Below are 19,478 nucleotides of genomic sequence, written 5' to 3' on the forward strand. Positions count from 1 at the left end.
CTTCCCTTCTTGTGCTGGATGGTGAAGTTCCACTCCTGTAAGGCAAGACCCCAGCGCAAAAGTTTAGCATTTTCCCCCGACACGCTCTGTAACCAACTCAAAGGATTGTGGTCAGTTATTACCGTGAAATGTATGCCATACAAATAAGGCTGTAACTTCTTTAGAGCCCACACTATGGCCAGACACTCTTTCTCAATGGTGGAATAGGCCACCTCTCTGGGCAGCAGTTTGCGGCTTAGATATACTAACGGGTGCTCATCGCCCTCCTCCCCCACTTGGCTGAGTACAGCCCCAATGCCGTAGTCCGAGGCATCAGTCTGCACCAGGAACTTTTTTGCATAGTCTGGAGCAGCAAGTATAGGAGCGCTGGCTAGTGCAGTCTTTAATGCCTGAAACGAGACCTCACAGGCAGGAGACCAGACAACCAGCACAGACTGTCGCTTCTGGGTCAAGTCAGTCAGGGGTTTGGCAATGGCGCTATACTGAGGGACAAACTTTCTGTAGTAGCCTGCGGTGCCTAGGAAAACCATGACTTCCTTCATGGTTTTGGGAACGGGCCACTGCACTATAGCTTCCACCTTAGCTGGTTGTGGCATAAGATGCCCGCCACCCACTCTGTGCTCTAGGTACAATACCTCTGCCATCCCTACTAAGCACTTGGTGGGTTTCAACGTGAGTCCCGCTTCCCTAATCCTGGCTAGCACTGCAGCTACATGCACTAACTGTGAGTCCCACGAATTACTAAAGACAGCAATGTCGTCCAGGTATGCCCTTGCAAACCCTTGCAAACCCTCCAGAAAGCAATTGACTAGGTGTTGAAAGGTAGCCGGTGCATTTTTCATCCCGAATGGCATCACTAGAAATTCATAGAGGCCACTTGGGGTAAATGCAGACTTCTCCCTAGCCTCCTGGGTCAAAGGGATCTGCCAGTACCCTTTACTGAGATCCATAGTCGTCAGATACCTTGCCCCCGCGAGTTCATCTAACTCCTCATCCATGCGGGGCATGGGGTAGGCATCTGACACCGTGCTCGCATTGAGCTGCCGGTAGTCCACACAGAACCGGGTGGTTCCGTCCTTCTTATGCACTAGGACTACCAGACAAGCCCAAGGGCTCTGGGATGGTACAATTACCCCTAGGGCCAGCATCTCTTCTACCTCCCTCTCTATACTGCCCTTCACCTCTGCTGACACTCTATAAGCGTGCTTATGCAGAGATCTCAGATCCCCTGTAAGCACTGGGTGCTCAGTGATGTGTGTCCTCCCTGGCTTGTCGGTGAACAGAGTCCTATACTGCTCTAGCATAGCCCTGGCATCTGCTCTCTGCTTGACACTCAGCTGAGCCCCTATCTCCACCTGCTCTATGGTACCGTCCTGTCTAGCCTCCCCCAGGAGATCTGGCAGAGCATTGCTCGCCGGATCCCCCATCGGTGGTCTGCAAATGGCCAGCATCGACGCCACACTCGGTGCTATGTACTCCTTCAGCATGTTGATGTGATAAGTCTTATTTCTCCCTGTCTCAGCATCTACCTGTATAACATAGTTGCACTCGTTCATCTTTCGCAGTACCGGATACGGTCCCGACCAGGCAGCCATTAATTTGTTCTCCCGAATGGGCTTGAGAACAAGTACCTGCTGTCCTGGGATGAACTCTCTGCTATGGGCATTCTGATCATACCAAGTCTTCTGCTTGGTCTGAGCAGACCTAAGGTTGTCCTGTGCCAACCCCATGAGCATCTCTAACCGGTCTCTGAGATCTACCACATACTGGATCACAGACGCATCAGTAGTGGTAGTCTCCCCTTCCCATCCCTCACGGAATAGGTCCAGAGGTCCCCGTACCCTGCGACCATATAGCAGCTCAAAGGGAGAGAAGCCTGTGGATTCTTGCGGCGCCTCTCGGTACGCAAACAGCAAATGCTGCAGGTGAATCTCCCAGTCTTTCCCCTCCGCCTCTATAAATGTTCGCAGCATCTGCGACCTCTCAGCATTGAACCTCTCACATAGTCCGTTGGTTTGGGGGGTGGTAAGGGGTCGTGCGCTGGTGCTACCCACAACAACTGCAGCCTATACTCCCGGGGTACCACTAGCTGTCTCTTCCCCGCCCATACCTCATCTAACCCGGTGGTCCCTTGCTCTCTGTATAGGAGCCCGCGGGGCCACAAGAAGTAATCAGACCCCTTGCTTGGCTTAGACTCGGACGCCCGCAGTCTCATGCCCTCCAAGCTGGGATCAGATCGCACCGCATCCCTAAACTGGGCACCTAACTCTGGCCACCCTCGGTCACATCTGAGTCAGGGGGACAGGGAACAGGTACAGGGAACAGTAAGTCAGTGTCAGAAAGCGACTGAGTCTGGCTTACCTGTCTGGTCTCTGCAGAGACTACTGGAACTGTAGGTCCCAAATGCAGGGGGACAGGGGCTGGTTCTGCTGCGATCCTTGCTGACTGGCTCCTGGTGATCGCTGCAACAGGCGCCACCTCAGTGGTAAAAACACAGGTAACGTGTCCTAGGTCGTTACCCAGCAAGACCTCTGCATCTAACCCAGGCAAAAACCCAACCTCCCTCATGCCACGTCCGGCACCCCAGTCCAAAAAGACCCGGGCAACCTGGAGTGACCGCGGACCTCCGTCTGGCATGGTCACTTGCATCCCGGTGCCCGGGAGCAAATCCTCTGGCCGCACTATATCAGGGTGAACCAGAGTCACGGTGGCACCGGAGTCTAGCAAGCCGTTCGCCCGCTGGTCTCCGATGGTCACCTTCCGCAGATGCTTCTGCCGGACATCGTTGGGCTGCATCCCGACTGGAGCAACCTGATGTCCCCCGCTCTCCGCTGCTGGTCCCGAGGTGGCAAGTGCAGTCTCTCCACTGGGCATCCCTCTGTGGGCTGGTTTCACGGCTGTACTTGGCTCCTCTGTGTGTGCCAGTCCCACACGGGCGACTGGCCTCACAGCTGGTGAGCGTTGCCCCTGATGGGGTCCCTTGGACCGGTCCGGACAATCTGGCCTGAGATGTCCAACTTTTATGCAGGAATAACACCGCCTCTCATGCTTGAACTCTGCAGCCTTGGGTGCGCTGTTTGCTGCCGCAGGCTGGTGTCCACGGAGGGGTAGTCTTAGCGCCCATGGCCGCACGGCCCGCTCCATTGGGTGCTACAGGGTCCTTCATTGCGACTCGGCTGGCCACATACTCATCTGCCATTCTCGCTGCATCCTCATAGGTCTGAGGTTTATGGTCATAGACCCATCCCCTCACATCTGTGGGAAGCTGCTGCAGCAGCTGCTCTTGAAAGAATAAGTCCAGCAGGGTATGGAATGTTGTAACCCCATTCCCCTCCACCCACTGAGTCCCGTGCAAAGCCATCCTACCGGAATAGGTGCTGTATGACTATCCGGGGAGTACTACCCCTGTCCGGAACTTGCCCCTGTAAGATTCTGGGGTCAGGGCATTCTGGGTTAGCAGCTTGCTTTTCACATGACCGTATTCATCTTTATCCACGCGTGGAATACCCATCACAGTCCGTTTCAATTTGCCAGATAACAGTGGTCGCAGTCTGACCACCCAGTCCCTCCTTGGAATTCGGAACCGGGAACACTGCGTCTCGAAGTCATTCAGGAACGCATCGAGGTCATCTGTGCCATCCATGAACTTGCTGAAGCTGTGATGATCCGCCCGGGAAAGACCTTGTTCCCCGTTTGCAAGGTAGGAGTTGTGGGTTCTTCCGAGCACTGCTGTCAGGAGCTGTACCCGCTCCGCAGTGCTAACACCCGTTCCCCATGTAGCCAGAAGTGCAGTGAGCCCTGGGACGGCATGCTAGGCAGCCGCAGCTGCTACCTCGTCCGCAACCCCTGGCGCCAAGCCACCCACGACCGGGGGGTCACTAGCACTCTCCTCATGTCCTCCTGCACTCCGGGCTGAATAGCTTCTGCCAACACAGCAGCTACGGGGACTTGCCCCTCTGGTAGGACCCTGCGGTCCTCATGATGCTCAAAATCCTCTTCCAGTTGTGCCTTCGACCGCCCATCTGTCGGTAAGCCATACCCCGCACATCTCTCCACGACTTTCTCTCTGGTCCACGACCTGAACCTTCCTGAGCGATCGCTCATGGTGCCTTCGGAGTATGGGTGAAGGGAACAGGGAAGTCTCTCGTGCTCTTTAGAAGTGTGTGTCAGTTGCTACTTGTCTGAGGAGCTTGCAAGCTACAAGGTCCTCACTATATTACAGAGCCTGCAGGAAACTGCAATATAGGTTCAATCAGTATCCCACCGCTGCCACCAGTTTTTTAAAAGCCTGTCACGATGACACCAACTTTTATCAACACATTTATATTTCTGGGTCCTTGATTGAACAGAACAAGTTGCAAAATAAATTGTGATTTATTTCCTTAATAGACAAACACACGACATCTGCAGAATACACTTGAAAACAACACTTACTGGAATAAGGGAATGAAAGAAATTGTCCTTTGCTTGCAAGTGCCAGAAATACAACCTTGGTTTTAAAAGGCCTGTGGTTATGTTGTTATTAACCCCTTCACTCCTGGACTGGTTGCTGCTGTGCTGGAACAAAGTCTGGCATCTTTACATCATGGATCAAAATTCAGGAATCACCCTGGGGATACCTGGGGAGCCACAGTTATAGACTGGCCAAAGCTATCTTTAACATGTGGATCTAATCCCCCTCGTGGGAACAAAACAACCCACGAATAGCCAACTTACCCACAGTTAATAAGACCGGTCAAAAGGGTCAGGTCGACGCCCATGCCTCACACACACACCATCCAGCGCGCGAGCACACACATACCCCACACACACACACACACCATCCAGCGCGCGAGCACACACATACCCCACACACACACACACACCATCCAGCGCGCGAGCACACACATACCCCACACACACACACACACCATCCAGCGCGCGAGCACACACATACCCCACACACACCATCCAGCGCGCGAGCACACACATACCCCACACACACACACCATCCAGCGCGCGAGCACACACACACCCCACACACACACACCATCCAGCGCGCGAGCACACACATACCCCACACACACCATCCAGCGCGCGAGCACACACATACCCCACACACACCATCCAGCGCGCGAGCACACACGTACCCCACACACACACACACACACCATCCAGCGCGCGAGCACACACATACCCCACACACACACCATCCAGCGCGCGAGCACACACACACCCCACACACACACACCATCCAGCGCGCGAGCACACACATACCCCACACACACACACACACCATCCAGCGCGCGAGCACACACATACCCCACACACACACACACACCATCCAGCGCGCGAGCACACACATACCCCACACACACACACACACCATCCAGCGCGCGAGCACACACATACCCCACACACACCATCCAGCGCGCGAGCACACACATACCCCACACACACACACCATCCAGCGCGCGAGCACACACATACCCCACACACACACACCATCCAGCGCGCGAGCACACACATACCCCACACACACCATCCAACGCGCGAGCACACACATACCCCACACACACACACCATCCAGCGCGCGAGCACACACACACCCCACACACACACACCATCCAGCGCGCGAGCACACACATACCCCACACACACCATCCAACGCGCGAGCACACACATACCCCACACACACCATCCAGCGCGCGAGCACACACGTACCCCACACACACACACACACACCATCCAGCGCGCGAGCACACACATACCCCACACACACACCATCCAGCGCGCGAGCACACACATACCCCACACACACACCATCCAGCGCGCGAGCACACACATACCCCACACACACACACCATCCAGCGCGCGAGCACACACACACCCCACACACACACACCATCCAGCGCGCGAGCACACACATACCCCACACACACCATCCAGCGCGCGAGCACACACATACCCCACACACACACACCATCCAGCGCGCGAGCACACACACACCCCACACACACACACCATCCAGCGCGCGAGCACACACATACCCCACACACACCATCCAACGCGCGAGCACACACATACCCCACACACACCATCCAGCGCGCGAGCACACACGTACCCCACACACACACACACACACCATCCAGCGCGCGAGCACACACATACCCCACACACACACACACACCATCCAGCGCGCGAGCACACACATACCCCCCACACACCATCCAGCGCGCGAGCACACACATACCCCACACACACACACACCATCCAGCGCGCGAGCACACACATACCCCACACACACCATCCAGCGCGCGAGCACACACATACCCCACACACACACACCATCCAGCGCGCGAGCACACACACACCCCACACACACACACCATCCAGCGCGCGAGCACACACATACCCCACACACACCATCCAGCGCGCGAGCACACACGTACCCCACACACACACACACACACCATCCAGCGCGCGAGCACACACATACCCCACACACACACCATCCAGCGCGCGAGCACACACATACCCCACACACACACCATCCAGCGCGCGAGCACACACATACCCCACACACACACACCATCCAGCGCGCGAGCACACACATACCATCCAGCGCGCGAGCACACACACACCCCACACACACATACCATCCAGCGCGCGAGCACACACATACCCCACACACACCATCCAGCGCGCGAGCACACACATACCCCACACACACCATCCAGCGCGCGAGCACACACACACCCCACACACACACACACACCATCCAGCGCGCGAGCACACACATACCCCACACACACACCATCCAGCGCGCGAGCACACACATACCCCACACACACACCATCCAGCGCGCGAGCACACACATACCCCACACACACACACCATCCAGCGCGCGAGCACACACATACCCCACACACACACACCATCCAGCGCGCGAGCACACACATACCCCACACACACACACCATCCAGCGCGCGAGCACACACATACCCCACACACACACACCATCCAGCGCGCGAGCACACACATACCCCCCACACACACACACCATTCAGCGCGCGAGCACACACATACCCCACACACACACACACCATCCAGCGCGCGAGCACACACATACCCCACACACACACCATCCAGCGCGCGAGCACACACATACCCCACACACACACACCATCCAGCGCGCGAGCACACACATACCCCACACACACACACCATCCAGCGCGCGAGCACACACATACCCCACACACACACACCATCCAGCGCGCGAGCACACACATACCCCACACACACACACCATCCAGCGCGCGAGCACACACATACCCCCCACACACACACACCATTCAGCGCGCGAGCACACACATACCCCACACACACACACACCATCCAGCGCGCGAGCGCACACATACCCCACACACACACACACACCATCCAGCGCGCGAGCACACACATACCCCACACACACACACCATTCAGCGCGCGAGCACACACATACCCCCCACACACACACACCATTCAGCGCGCGAGCACACACATACCCCACACACACCCGTTGTAAACTCCCTTACAGCCGGGTAGGGAAGGTTACTCACGTAACACGGTTACTCAATACTCACCAGGCAGAGGCAGGGACACTGTGTATTGTAGCTGAGTATCCGTCTGTATCTGCACGGTGTAATTACCCCGGTCTGAGGTAACGAGGTCAGAGATCTGTAACGACCCGTCTGGGAGCGGTGACGCCCGGGAGAAGTACTGTGGCCCCGGTACCTGTGTATTAGTACTCGGGCTGTAGAAGAGGATTTGGTTCCGAGAGTCCGTGCCGGACCCTTTATACCAGGAAAAGCCTTGTATTGTCCCAGTGACCCCGGTGACCTTCAGGGTGACATTCTGTCCGACCGCCGGACTCTCAGGGATCCGCTGAATAACGAATCCACTGGTCACCTCCATCCACAGACTGAGGAGAACTGCAAGAGAGACAGGAGTGTGAGGAGCGCGGGCACCGCTCTAATACAGAGAGTGCAGGCACCGCTCTAATACAGGGAGCGCAGGCACCTCTCTAATACAGGGAGCGCAGGCACCTCTCTAATACAGAGAGCGCAGGCACCTCTCTAATACAGAGAGCGCAGGCACCGCTCTAATACAGGGAGCGCAGGCACCTCTCTAATACAGGGAGCGCAGGCACTGCTCTAATACAGGGAGCGCAGGCACCTCTCTAATACAGGGAGCGCTGGCATCTCTCTAATACAGGGAGCGCGGGCACCGCTCTAATACAGAGAGCGCAGGCACCGCTCTAATACAGGGAGCGCAGGCACCGCTCTAATACAGGGAGCGCAGGCACCTCTCTAATACAGAGAGCGCAGGCACCTCTCTAATACAGAGAGCGCAGGCACCGCTCTAATACAGGGAGCGCAGGCACCTCTCTAATACAGAGAGCGCAGGCACCTCTCTAATACAGGGAGCGCAGGCATCGCTCTAATACAGAGAGCGCAGGCACCTCTCTAATACAAGGAGCGCAGGCATCGCTCTAATACAGGGAGCGCAGGCACCTCTCTAATACAGAGAGCGCAGGCACGTCTCTAATACAGGGAGCGCAGGCACCTCTCTAATACAGAGAGCGCAGGCACCTCTCTAACACAGGGAGCGCAGGCATCTCTCTAATACAGGGAGCGCAGGCACCTCTCTAATACAGGGAGCGCAGGCACCGCTCTAATACAGAGAGCGCAGGCACCTCTCTAATACAGGGAGCGCAGGCACCGCTCTAATACAGGGAACGCAGGCATCTCTCTAATACAGGGAGCGCAGCCATCTCTCTAATACAGGGAGCGCAGGCATCTCTCTAATACAGAGAGTGCAGGCATCTCTCTAATACAGGGAGCGCAGGCATCTCTCTAATACAGGGAGCGCAGGCACCGCTCTAATACAGAGAGCGCAGGCACCTCTCTAACACAGAGAGCGCAGGCACCGCTCTAATACAGGGAGCGCAGGCACCTCTCTAATACAGGGAGCGCAGGCACCTCTCTAATACAGAGAGCGCAGGCACCTCTCTAATACAGGGAGCGCAGGCACCTCCATCCACAGACTGAGGAGAACTGCAAGAGAGACAGGAGCGTGAGGAGCGCGGGCACCGCTCTAATACAGGGAGCGCAGGCACCGCTCTAATACAGGGAGCGCAGGCACCTCTCTAATACAGAGAGCGCAGGCACCTCTCTAATACAGGGAGCGCAGGCATCTCTCTAATACAGAGAGCGCAGGCACCGCTCTAATACAGAGAGCGCAGGCACCTCTCTAATACAGGGAGCGCAGGCACCGCTCTAATACAGGGAGCGCAGGCACCTCTCTAATACAGGGAGCGCAGGCACCTCTCTAATACAGAGAGCGGAGGCACGTCTCTAATACAGGGAGCGCAGGCACCGCTCTAATACAGAGAGCGCAGGCACCTCTCTAATACAGAGAGCGCAGGCACCGCTCTAATACAGGGAGCGCAGGCACCTCTCTAATACAGGGAGCGCAGGCACCTCTCTAATACAGAGAGCGGAGGCACGTCTCTAATACAGGGAGCGCAGGCACCGCTCTAATACAGGGAGCGCAGGCATCTCTCTAATACAGGGAGCGCAGGCACCTCTCTAATACAGGGAGCGCAGGCACCGCTCTAATACAGGGAGCGCAGGCACCGCTCTAATACAGGGAGCGCAGGCACCTCTCTAATACAGGGAGCGCAGGCACCTCTCTAATACAGGGAGCGCAGGCATCTCTCTAATACAGGGAGCGCAGGCACCTCTCTAATACAGGGAGCGCAGGCATCTCTCTAATACAGAGAGCGCAGGCACCTCTCTAATACAGAGAGCGCAGGCACCGCTCTAATACAGGGAGCGCAGGCATCTCTCTAATACAGGGAGCGCAGGCACCGCTCTAATACAGGGAGCGCAGGCATCTCTCTAATACAGAGAGCGCAGGCACCTCTCTAATACAGGGAGCGCAGGCACCTCTCTAATACAGGGAGCGCAGGCACCGCTCTAATACAGGGAGCGCAGGCACCTCTCTAATACAGGGAGCGCAGGCATCTCTCTAAAACAGGGAGCGCAGGCATCTCTCTAAAACAGGGAGCGCAGGCACCGCTCTAATACAGGGAGCGCAGGCATCTCTCTAATACAGGGAGCGCAGGCATCTCTCTAATACAGGGAGCGCAGGCACCTCTCTAATACAGGGAGCGCAGGCACCTCTCTAATACAGGGAGCGCAGGCACCTCTCTAATACAGGGAGCGCAGGCACCTCTCTAATACAGAGAGCGCAGGCACCTCTCTAATACAGGGAGCGCAGGCACCTCTCTAATACAGGGAGCGCAGGCATCTCTCTAATACAGGGAGCGCAGGCACCGCTCTAATACAGGGAGCGCAGGCATCTCTCTAATACAGGGAGCGCAGGCATCTCTCTAATACAGGGAGCGCAGGCATCTCTCTAATACAGGGAGCGCAGGCACCTCTCTAATACAGGGAGCGCAGGCACCTCTCTAATACAGGGAGCGCAGGCACCTCTCTAATACAGGGAGCGCAGGCACCTCTCTAATACAGGGAGCGCAGGCACCGCTCTAATACAGGGAGCGCAGGCATCTCTCTAATATAGGGAGCGCAGGCACCTCTCTAATACAGGGAGCGCAGCCACCTCTCTAATACAGGGAGCGCAGGCACCGCTCTAATACAGAGAGTGCAGGCACCTCTCTAATACAGGGAGCGCAGGCACCGCTCTAATACAGGGAGCGCAGGCATCTCTCTAATATAGGGAGCGCAGGCACCTCTCTAATACAGGGAGCGCAGCCACCTCTCTAATACAGGGAGCGCAGGCACCTCTCTAATACAGGGAGCGCAGCCACCTCTCTAATACAGGGAGCGCGGGCACCGCTCTAATACAGGGAGCGCAGGCACCTCTCTAATACAGGGAGCGCAGGCATCTCTCTAATACAGGGAGCGCAGGCATCTCTCTAAAACAGGGAGCGCAGGCATCTCTCTAATACAGAGAGTGCAGGCATCTCTCTAATACAGGGAGCGCAGGCACCGCTCTAATACAGAGAGTGCAGGCATCTCTCTAATACAGGGAGCGCAGGCACCTCTCTAATACAGGGAGCGCAGGCACCTCTCTAATACAGGGAGCGCAGGCACCGCTCTAATACAGGGAGCGCAGGCACCTCTCTAATACAGGGAGCGCAGGCATCTCTCTAATATAGGGAGCGCAGGCACCTCTCTAATACAGGGAGCGCAGCCACCTCTCTAATACAGGGAGCGCAGGCACCGCTCTAATACAGGGAGCGCAGGCACCGCTCTAATACAGGGAGCGCAGGCACCTCTCTAATACAGGGAGCGCAGCCACCTCTCTAATACAGGGAGCGCAGGCACCGCTCTAATACAGAGAGCGCAGGCACCTCTCTAATACAGGGAGCGCAGGCACCGCTCTAATACAGAGAGCGCAGGCACCGCTCTAATACAGAGAGCGCAGGCACCTCTCTAATACAGAGAGCGCAGGCATCGCTCTAATACAGAGAGCGCAGGCACCGCTCTAATACAGGGAGCGCAGGCACCGCTCTAATACAGAGAGCGCAGGCACCGCTCTAATACAGAGAGCGCAGGCACCTCTCTAATACAGGGAGCGCAGGCACCTCTCTAATACAGGGAGCGCAGGCACCGCTCTAATACAGGGAGCGCAGGCATCTCTCTAATACAGGGAGCGCAGGCACCTCTCTAATACAGGGAGCGCAGGCACCTCTCTAATACAGGGAGCGCAGGCACCTCTCTAATACAGGGAGCGCAGGCACCTCTCTTATACAGGGAGCGCAGGCACCTCCCTAATACAGGGAGCACAGGCACCTCCCTAATACAGGGAGCGCAGGCACCTCTCTAATACAGGGAGCGCAGGCACCTAACTAATACAGGGAGCGCAGGCACCTCTCTAATACAGGGAGCACAGGCACCTCTCTAATACAGGGAGCGCAGGCACCTCTCTAATACAGGGAGCGCAGGCATCTCTCTGATACAGTGAGCGCAGGCACCTCTCTAATACAGGGAGCGCAGGCACCTCTCTAATACAGAGAGCGCAGGCACCTCTCTAATACAGGGAGCGCAGGCACCTCTCTAATACAGGGAGCGCAGGCATCTCTCTAATACAGAGAGCGCAAGCATCTCTCTAATACAGGGAGCGCAGGCACCTCTCTAATACAGGGAGCGCAGGCACCTCTCTGATACAGGGAGCGCAGGCATCTCTCTAATACAGAGAGCGCAAGCATCTCTCTAATACAGGGAGCGCAGGCACCTCTCTAATACAGGGAGCGCAGGCACCTCTCTAATACAGGGAGCGCAGGCACCTCTCTAATACAGGGAGCGCAGGCACCTCTCTGATACAGTGAGCGCAGGCATCTCTCTAATACAGAGAGCGCAGGCCCCTCTCTAATACAGGGAGCGCAGGCACCTCTCTAATACAGAGAGCGCAGGCATCTCTCTAATACAGGGAGCGCAGGCATCTCTCTAATACAGGGAGCGCAGGCACCGCTCTAATACAGAGAGCGCAGGCACCTCTCTAATACAGGGAGCGCAGGCACCTCTCTGATACAGGGAGCGCAGGCACCTCTCTTATACAGGGAGAGCAGGCACCTCTCTGATACAGGGAGCGCAGGCACCTCTCTAATACAGAGAGCGCAGGCACCTCTCTAATACAGGGAGCGCAGGCACCTCTCTAATACAGAGAGCGCAGACACCTCTCTAATACAGGGAGCTCAGGCATCTCTCTAATACAGGGAGCGCAGGCGTCTCTCTAATACAGGGAGCGCAGGCACCTCTCTAATACAGGGAGCTCAGGCATCTCGCTAATACTGGGAGCGCAGGCGTCTCTCTAATACAGAGAGCGCAGGCATTGCTCTAATACAGGGAGCGCAGGCATCTCTCTAATACAGGGAGCGCAGGCATCTCTCTAATACAGGGAGCGCAGGCATCTCTCTTAGGCTGCGTCCATAGAAGGTGGAGCAGCGCTGAGCCGCGCAGACGCTGATGCTCACCTGATCAAGCATGAGCGATTTCATGCACATGCAGGCGAGCCAGCGCCCGCGATCGGGAGGCGGAGCAGTGACGTCAATAGCCCGCGACGCACCGACGTCAACGTCACGGCGCCTTGACGTTGACGCTGCTTCGCGCTGATTGGATGTTTTCAACAGACTGCGCGATGAAAAACAGCTTTGACTGTCGGCTGAAAAATCCAACTCCTGAGCACGCCTGCGGACGCTCGCCTGCGGACGCTCGCCTGCGGACGCTCGCCTGCGGACGCTCGCCTGCGGAAGCTCGCGTGAGGACGCTCACCTGCGGACGCTCGCCTGCGGAAGCTCGCGTGAGGACGCTCGCCTGCGGACGCTCGCCTGCGGACGCTCGCCTGCGGACGCTCGCGTGAGGACGCTTGCCTGCGGACGCTCGCGTGAGGACGCTCGCCTGCGGAAGCTCGCGTGAGAACGCTTGCCTGCGGACGCTCGCCTGCGGACGCTCGCCTGCGGACGCTCGCCTGCGGACGCTCGCCTGCGGACGCTCGCCTGCAGACGCTCTCAAGACATCCTCACTGAGGAACAGGTAAGCAGAAGAAAAACACGAGGACACAGCAATGAAAAAACAAGAACTGGAGGCCAAGTGAAAAAATAACAAAAATTAATGGGGCATTAACTATTTAAAAGAGAAACCTCGAACGCGTTTCTCGCGTGGTGCGCTGTATCAAAGAGTCGTTTCACTGGTCTTAATCACACTCTTATATGGTCTACACCCTCAGAAGCACCGCCTACCTGCCCAGGTAACACAACCCCCCAGGACACAAGTCCCCTGTGAAAACGAAACACAGGAAAGGGGCGTAATGCTCAGAGGGAAGAGATCCACAAAGAGGTAATGAACAGGTAAAAATGCAATAAAAAAGACCAGCAACATACAAAAAATTCAATAACACATAAATATCATCTGCGGGAGCATAAAAATACACAAATCTATAGTGAACAGTCAATATAAATAGAACTCATTAACCTGTTAACGTGATACAATATAGCAGCATGTAAACAATACATCATATCAAACTCCAAGACATAGTTACATAGTTACATAGTTACATAGTTACATAGTTACATAGTTACATAGTAGATGAGGTTGAAAAAAGACGTACGTCCATCAACTTCAACCTATGCTAAATTTAGACAACAGATACTTTATTCTATATCTATACTTACTTATTGATCCAGAGGAAGGCAAACAAAAAACCCCATTAAGGGGAAAAATTAATTCCTTCCTGACTCCAAGAATTGGCAATCGGATTAATCCCTGGATCAACATCCTTCCCATGTATACTTATTTGGTATATCCCTGTATACCTTTCCCATCTAAAAAGATGTCCAACCTTTTTTTGAACAAATCTATTGTATCTGCCATCACAGTCTCTATGGGTAATGAATTCCACATTGTAACTGCCCTCACTGTAAAGAACCCTTTCCTTTGTTGCTGGTGAAATTTCCTTTCCTCCAACCTTAAGGGATGGCCCCGAGTCCTTTGTACTGCCCATGGGAGGAATAGTTCTTTTGAAAGCTCCTTGTATTGTCCCTGAATATATTTGTATATAGTTATCATATCCCCTCTTAGACGCCTCTTTTCTAATGTAAATAAATCTAATTTAGCTAGCCTCTCCTCATAAGTTAGAATGTCCATCCCCTTTATTAATTTGGTGGCTCTTCTCTGCACTCTCTCTAGTTCCATAATGTCTTTTCTTAGGATTGGTGCCCAAAATTGTACTCCATATTCAAGGTGTGGTCTTACTAATGCTTTGTAAAGGGGCATAATTATGTTTACTTCCCTTCCATCCATTGCCCGTTTGATGCAAGATAAAATCTTGTTTGCCTTTGCAGCTACTGCATGACATTGGGCACTATTGCTAAGCCTGCTGTCTACAAGCACTCCTAAATCCTTCTCCATCAAGGATTCCCCCAATATATCTCCATTTAATTTGTAAGTCGCCTTTTTATTCTTGCATCCCAAATGCATAACCTTACATTTATCTGTATTAAACCTCATCTGCCATTTACCTGCCCACGTTTCCAGTCTCTATCTCTCCTTCTGAAGAGAAATTACATCCTGCTCTGATTCTATTACCTTACACAATTTAGTATCATCAGCAAAGATGGAGACTTTGCTCTCGATCCCAACCTCAAGGTCATTAATAAACAAGTTAAAAAGCAGGGGTCCCAGTACCGATCCCTGAGGTACTCCACTCACGACTTTAGCCCAACCTGAAAAAGTTCCATTTATGACAGCCCTCTGTTGTCTGTCCTTTAACCAGTTTTCAATCCAGGTGCATATATTATTACTGAGTCCAATTTTCTTTATTTTGTACACCAACCTCTTGTGTGAAACCGTATCAAAAGCCTTTGTAAAATCTAAGTAGACCACATCAACTGCATTACCCTGGTCTAAATTCCTACTTACCTCCTCAAAGAAACAAATAAGGTTAGTTTGGCAAGATCTATCCTTCATAAATCCATGCTGACTATTACTACTAATTTTATTTTCCATTAGGTATTCCGGAATATTATCCCGTATTAAACCTTCAAGTAGTTTCCCTACTATTGAAGTCAGGCTTACAGGTCTGTAATTCCCTGGGTGTGATCTAGCTCCCTTTTTAAATATAGGCACCACATCTGCTTTACGCCAATCTTGTGGTACTGAGCCTGTGGAAATTGAGTCCTTTAATATTAAATATAATGGTTTTGCTATTACTGAGCTTAACTCCTTGAGAACTCTGGGATGTATGCCATTGGGGCCTGGTTCCTTATTTACTTAAATTTTTTCAAGTCGCTTATGAACTTCTTCCTCAGTTAACCAATTGATCATTAATATGGAGGTTGTGGCTTCCTCCTGCGGCACTACTATTGAACTTGATTCTTCCCTGGTAAACACAGAGGCAAAGAATTTGTTTAATACCTCAGCTTTTCAGAGAAGATAATATCAGAGAAGATAATATCAGAGAAGATACTATCGGACAGAACAGGCCTGGGAGCAATGAGATGCACGTGGAAAATTTGGACAAAAACAAGAAAAAAATATAAACTGACGTCTTCACCCTCCATACTCACTCCCATTTTTGGTAACCCAGAATTCCCTCCGGGTTGTGTCCCAGGGAACCTTAAAGCATTTAGTTTGGCTAATATGAAATCAGCAAGAGATCTAATAGACAAAGGGACTATTATTCTGTTACTTGATTTACAGGAGAAATGCCTCCCCTTGAAACTCCCACTTTATGGTTATCTTCAGATCAGACACTTTCTCCTAACAATTTCCCAAACATCCAAATTTGAAGGTCCAACGTCTTTTGAAAAGATGTGTATGGTGGGCACATACCGGAAGGGTCTGATCTCAGAGATTTACGCGGGGCTAGCACGGTCCAGGAGTCCCGTCAACCACAATTATATGATGAAATGGGCTGAAGACCTCAATCTTGATATAGACAGAGATGAATGGGAGGATATTTGGGAAGCAGCAGCCAAAACTTCTATTTGCACTACTACTAAGGAAAATATATATAAAATTCTATTTCAATGGTACTTAATCCCGAGTAGGCTGAGCCGGATCTTCCCTGGCCTGTCTGACCTCTGTTGGAGGGGGTGCGGCCAGAGAGGAGATATGGTGCATATATGGTGGACATGCCCAAAGATCCAGACTTTCTGGAATATGATATGCTCATTGGTTGAGGAGACGGTAGGAGTTGAGATCCGGATGGACCCGCTAATATGCCTACTCGCGAAACCCATTGAAGATATCTCTGTCCCTCTTAAAAAATTGGCTTCGTTCATCCTGACTGCGGCTCGCTGCTCAATAGCAGCTAATTGGAAAAAGATTAAACCCCCTTCGAAGCAAATGGTCCTTCGCAAGGTAAGCGAGGTCAAGCTTATGGAATACCTATCGGCGCTCCTGAAACAGAATATAGTACAATATGAGAAAGTTTGGGCACAGTGGCCTTATAATTAAAGAGATTAAAAATGAGATATGGTTTCCCCGTTCCTATCCCCTCTCTCCCCTCTTCTTCTGTTCTTCTCTCTTCTCCCCCTCTCTCTCTCTGCCTATCCTTTACAGTACTAATATAAGGGGTTGGATCTAAGATCCTCCTATAACTGTTACTTCTCCCGGACGGGATCTACATAATAGAATCTAAATGCATAGGAGGTTTCAAAATACTAGGGGCAGATCGACTCTTCTTGATCAATCAACTTTGAGATGCTTCGGGTTGTTCACTTTTAAATGTATATGTTAACTAAGTTTAATGTCTATAAACAACCATGTGATGTGAATGTACCCCTGTCAGAAAACAATAAAAATGTTTGAGACATCTTCCCTTATAATAGGTTTTAGATCCGGTTTAACATATAAACATACTCCACCTCCCTTTCTATTTGTTCGGTCCTTCCGAAAAAGAGAATAACCCTCTAAATTAACTGTCCAGTCATGAGTTTCATCCCACCATGTGTCAGTAATGCCTATGATATCATACTGCTCCCTTGCAGCTATTAATTCAAGCTCCCCCATTTTATCTGTCAGGCTTCTTGCATTAGCAAGCATGCATTTCAGGTTTTTTTTCAGCCTGTACTATTATCTTATCTGCTCCTTCCTTTCTGCGCCCACTTGGTTTAGTCTTACACACACACACACACACACACACACACACACACACACACACACACACACACACACACACACACACACACACACACACACACACACACACACACCACACACACACAGGCAGTGAGCACTAACCTAGCTGTATAACACAGCGTACAGAGACACACACACACACACACACACACACACACACACACAGAGGCAGTGAGCACTAACCTACCTGTATAACACAGCGTACAGACACACACACACACACACACACAGAGGCAGTGAGCACTAACCTACCTGTATAACACAGCGTACAGAGACACACACACACACACACACAGAGGCAGTGAGCACTAACCTACCTGTATAACACAGCGTACAGAGACACACACACACACAGAGGCAGTGAGCACTAACCTACCTGTATAACACAGCGTACAGAGACACACACACACACACACACACACACACACACACAGAGGCAGTGAGCACTAACCTACCCGTATAACACAGCGTACAGAGACACACACACACACACACACACACAGAGGCAGTGAGCACTAACCTACCTGTATAACACAGCATACAGAGACACACACACACACACACACACACACAGACGCAGTGAGCACTAACCTACCTGTATAACACAGCGTACAGACACACACACACACACACACACACACACACACACACAGAGGCAGTGAGCACTAACCTACCTGTATAACACAGCGTACAGACTCACACACACACACACACACACACACACACACACACACAGAGGCAGTGAGCACTAACCTACCTGTATAACACAGCGTACAGAGACACACACACACACACACACACACACACAGAGGCAGTGAGCACTAACCTACCTGTATAACACAGCGTACAGACACACACACACACACACACACACACACACACACACACACACAGAGGCAGTGAGCACTAACCTACCTGTGTAACACAGCGTACAGACACACACACACACACACACACACACCTTCCCCCAGTGTCCCCTGCCCCTTCTTACCTGTCAGGAGAAGAACCCTGCGGAGGGGACAGCAGTGTCCCGGGCACCGGAACATCTCTGTGTTAGGGGGGCTCCTCCTAAATTCAGCCTAGGAATCACTGGAGGAAGCACAGCAAGAGGAGTCACGTCAAGTAAAAGGGGAAGCCAGACAAAAGTCTCTGCCCACACCCCTCTCTGGCCGTGCCCCCAAACCCCCCCCTCCGTGCCCCCAAACCCCCCCCGCCGCCCCTCTGTGCCCCCAAACCCCCCCCCCCCGCCGCCCCTCCGTGCCCCCAAACCCCCCCCCCCCCGCCGCCCCTCCAAACCCCCCCGCCGCCCCTCCGTGCCCCCAAACCCCCCCGCCGCCGCCCCTCTGTGCCCCCAACCCCCCCCCGCCGCCGCCCCTCCGTGCCCCCAAACCCCCCCCGCCGCCCCTCCGTGCCCCCAAACCCCCCCGCCGCCCCTCCGTGCCCCCCAAACCCCCCCGCCGCCGCCCCTCCGTGCCCCCAAACCCCCCCCGCCGCCCCTCCGTGCCCCCAAACCCCCCCCGCCGCCCCTCTGTGCCCCCAAACCCCCCCCCCCGCCGCCCCTCTGTGCCCCCAAACCCCCCCGCCGCCCCTCTGTGCCCCCAAACCCCCCGCCGCCGCCCCTCTGTGCCCCCAAACGCCCCCCCCGCCGCCCCTCTGTGCCCCCAAACCCCCCCCCCGCCGCCCCTCCGTGCCCCAAACCCCCCCCGTCGCCCCTCCGTGCCCCCAAACCCCCCCCGCCGCTCCTCCGTGCCCCCAAACCCCCCCCGCCGCCCCTCCGTGCCCTCA

At 53.8% G+C, this 19,478-nt stretch overlaps 1 protein-coding gene across 1 annotated transcript in view; it reads right to left on the minus strand.

The window, feature by feature from the left end:
- Window positions 1-18,768, minus strand: part of LOC142486416 (cell adhesion molecule CEACAM4-like) — a 67,764-nt gene extending 48,996 nt beyond the window's left edge. The window contains exons 1-2 of the mRNA XM_075585005.1: window positions 18,685-18,768; window positions 7,608-7,955 (exon numbers count right to left, since the gene is read on the minus strand). Coding sequence (XP_075441120.1) covers window positions 7,608-7,955; window positions 18,685-18,739 — 403 coding nt within the window. The 5' untranslated portion in view covers window positions 18,740-18,768. The remainder of the gene's footprint in view (window positions 1-7,607; window positions 7,956-18,684) is intronic.
- Window positions 18,769-19,478: the final 710 nt, after the last annotated feature.

Source organism: Ascaphus truei, unplaced genomic scaffold, assembly GCF_040206685.1.
Source record: "Ascaphus truei isolate aAscTru1 unplaced genomic scaffold, aAscTru1.hap1 HAP1_SCAFFOLD_851, whole genome shotgun sequence".
Classification (NCBI taxonomy): Eukaryota; Metazoa; Chordata; class Amphibia; order Anura; family Ascaphidae; genus Ascaphus; species Ascaphus truei.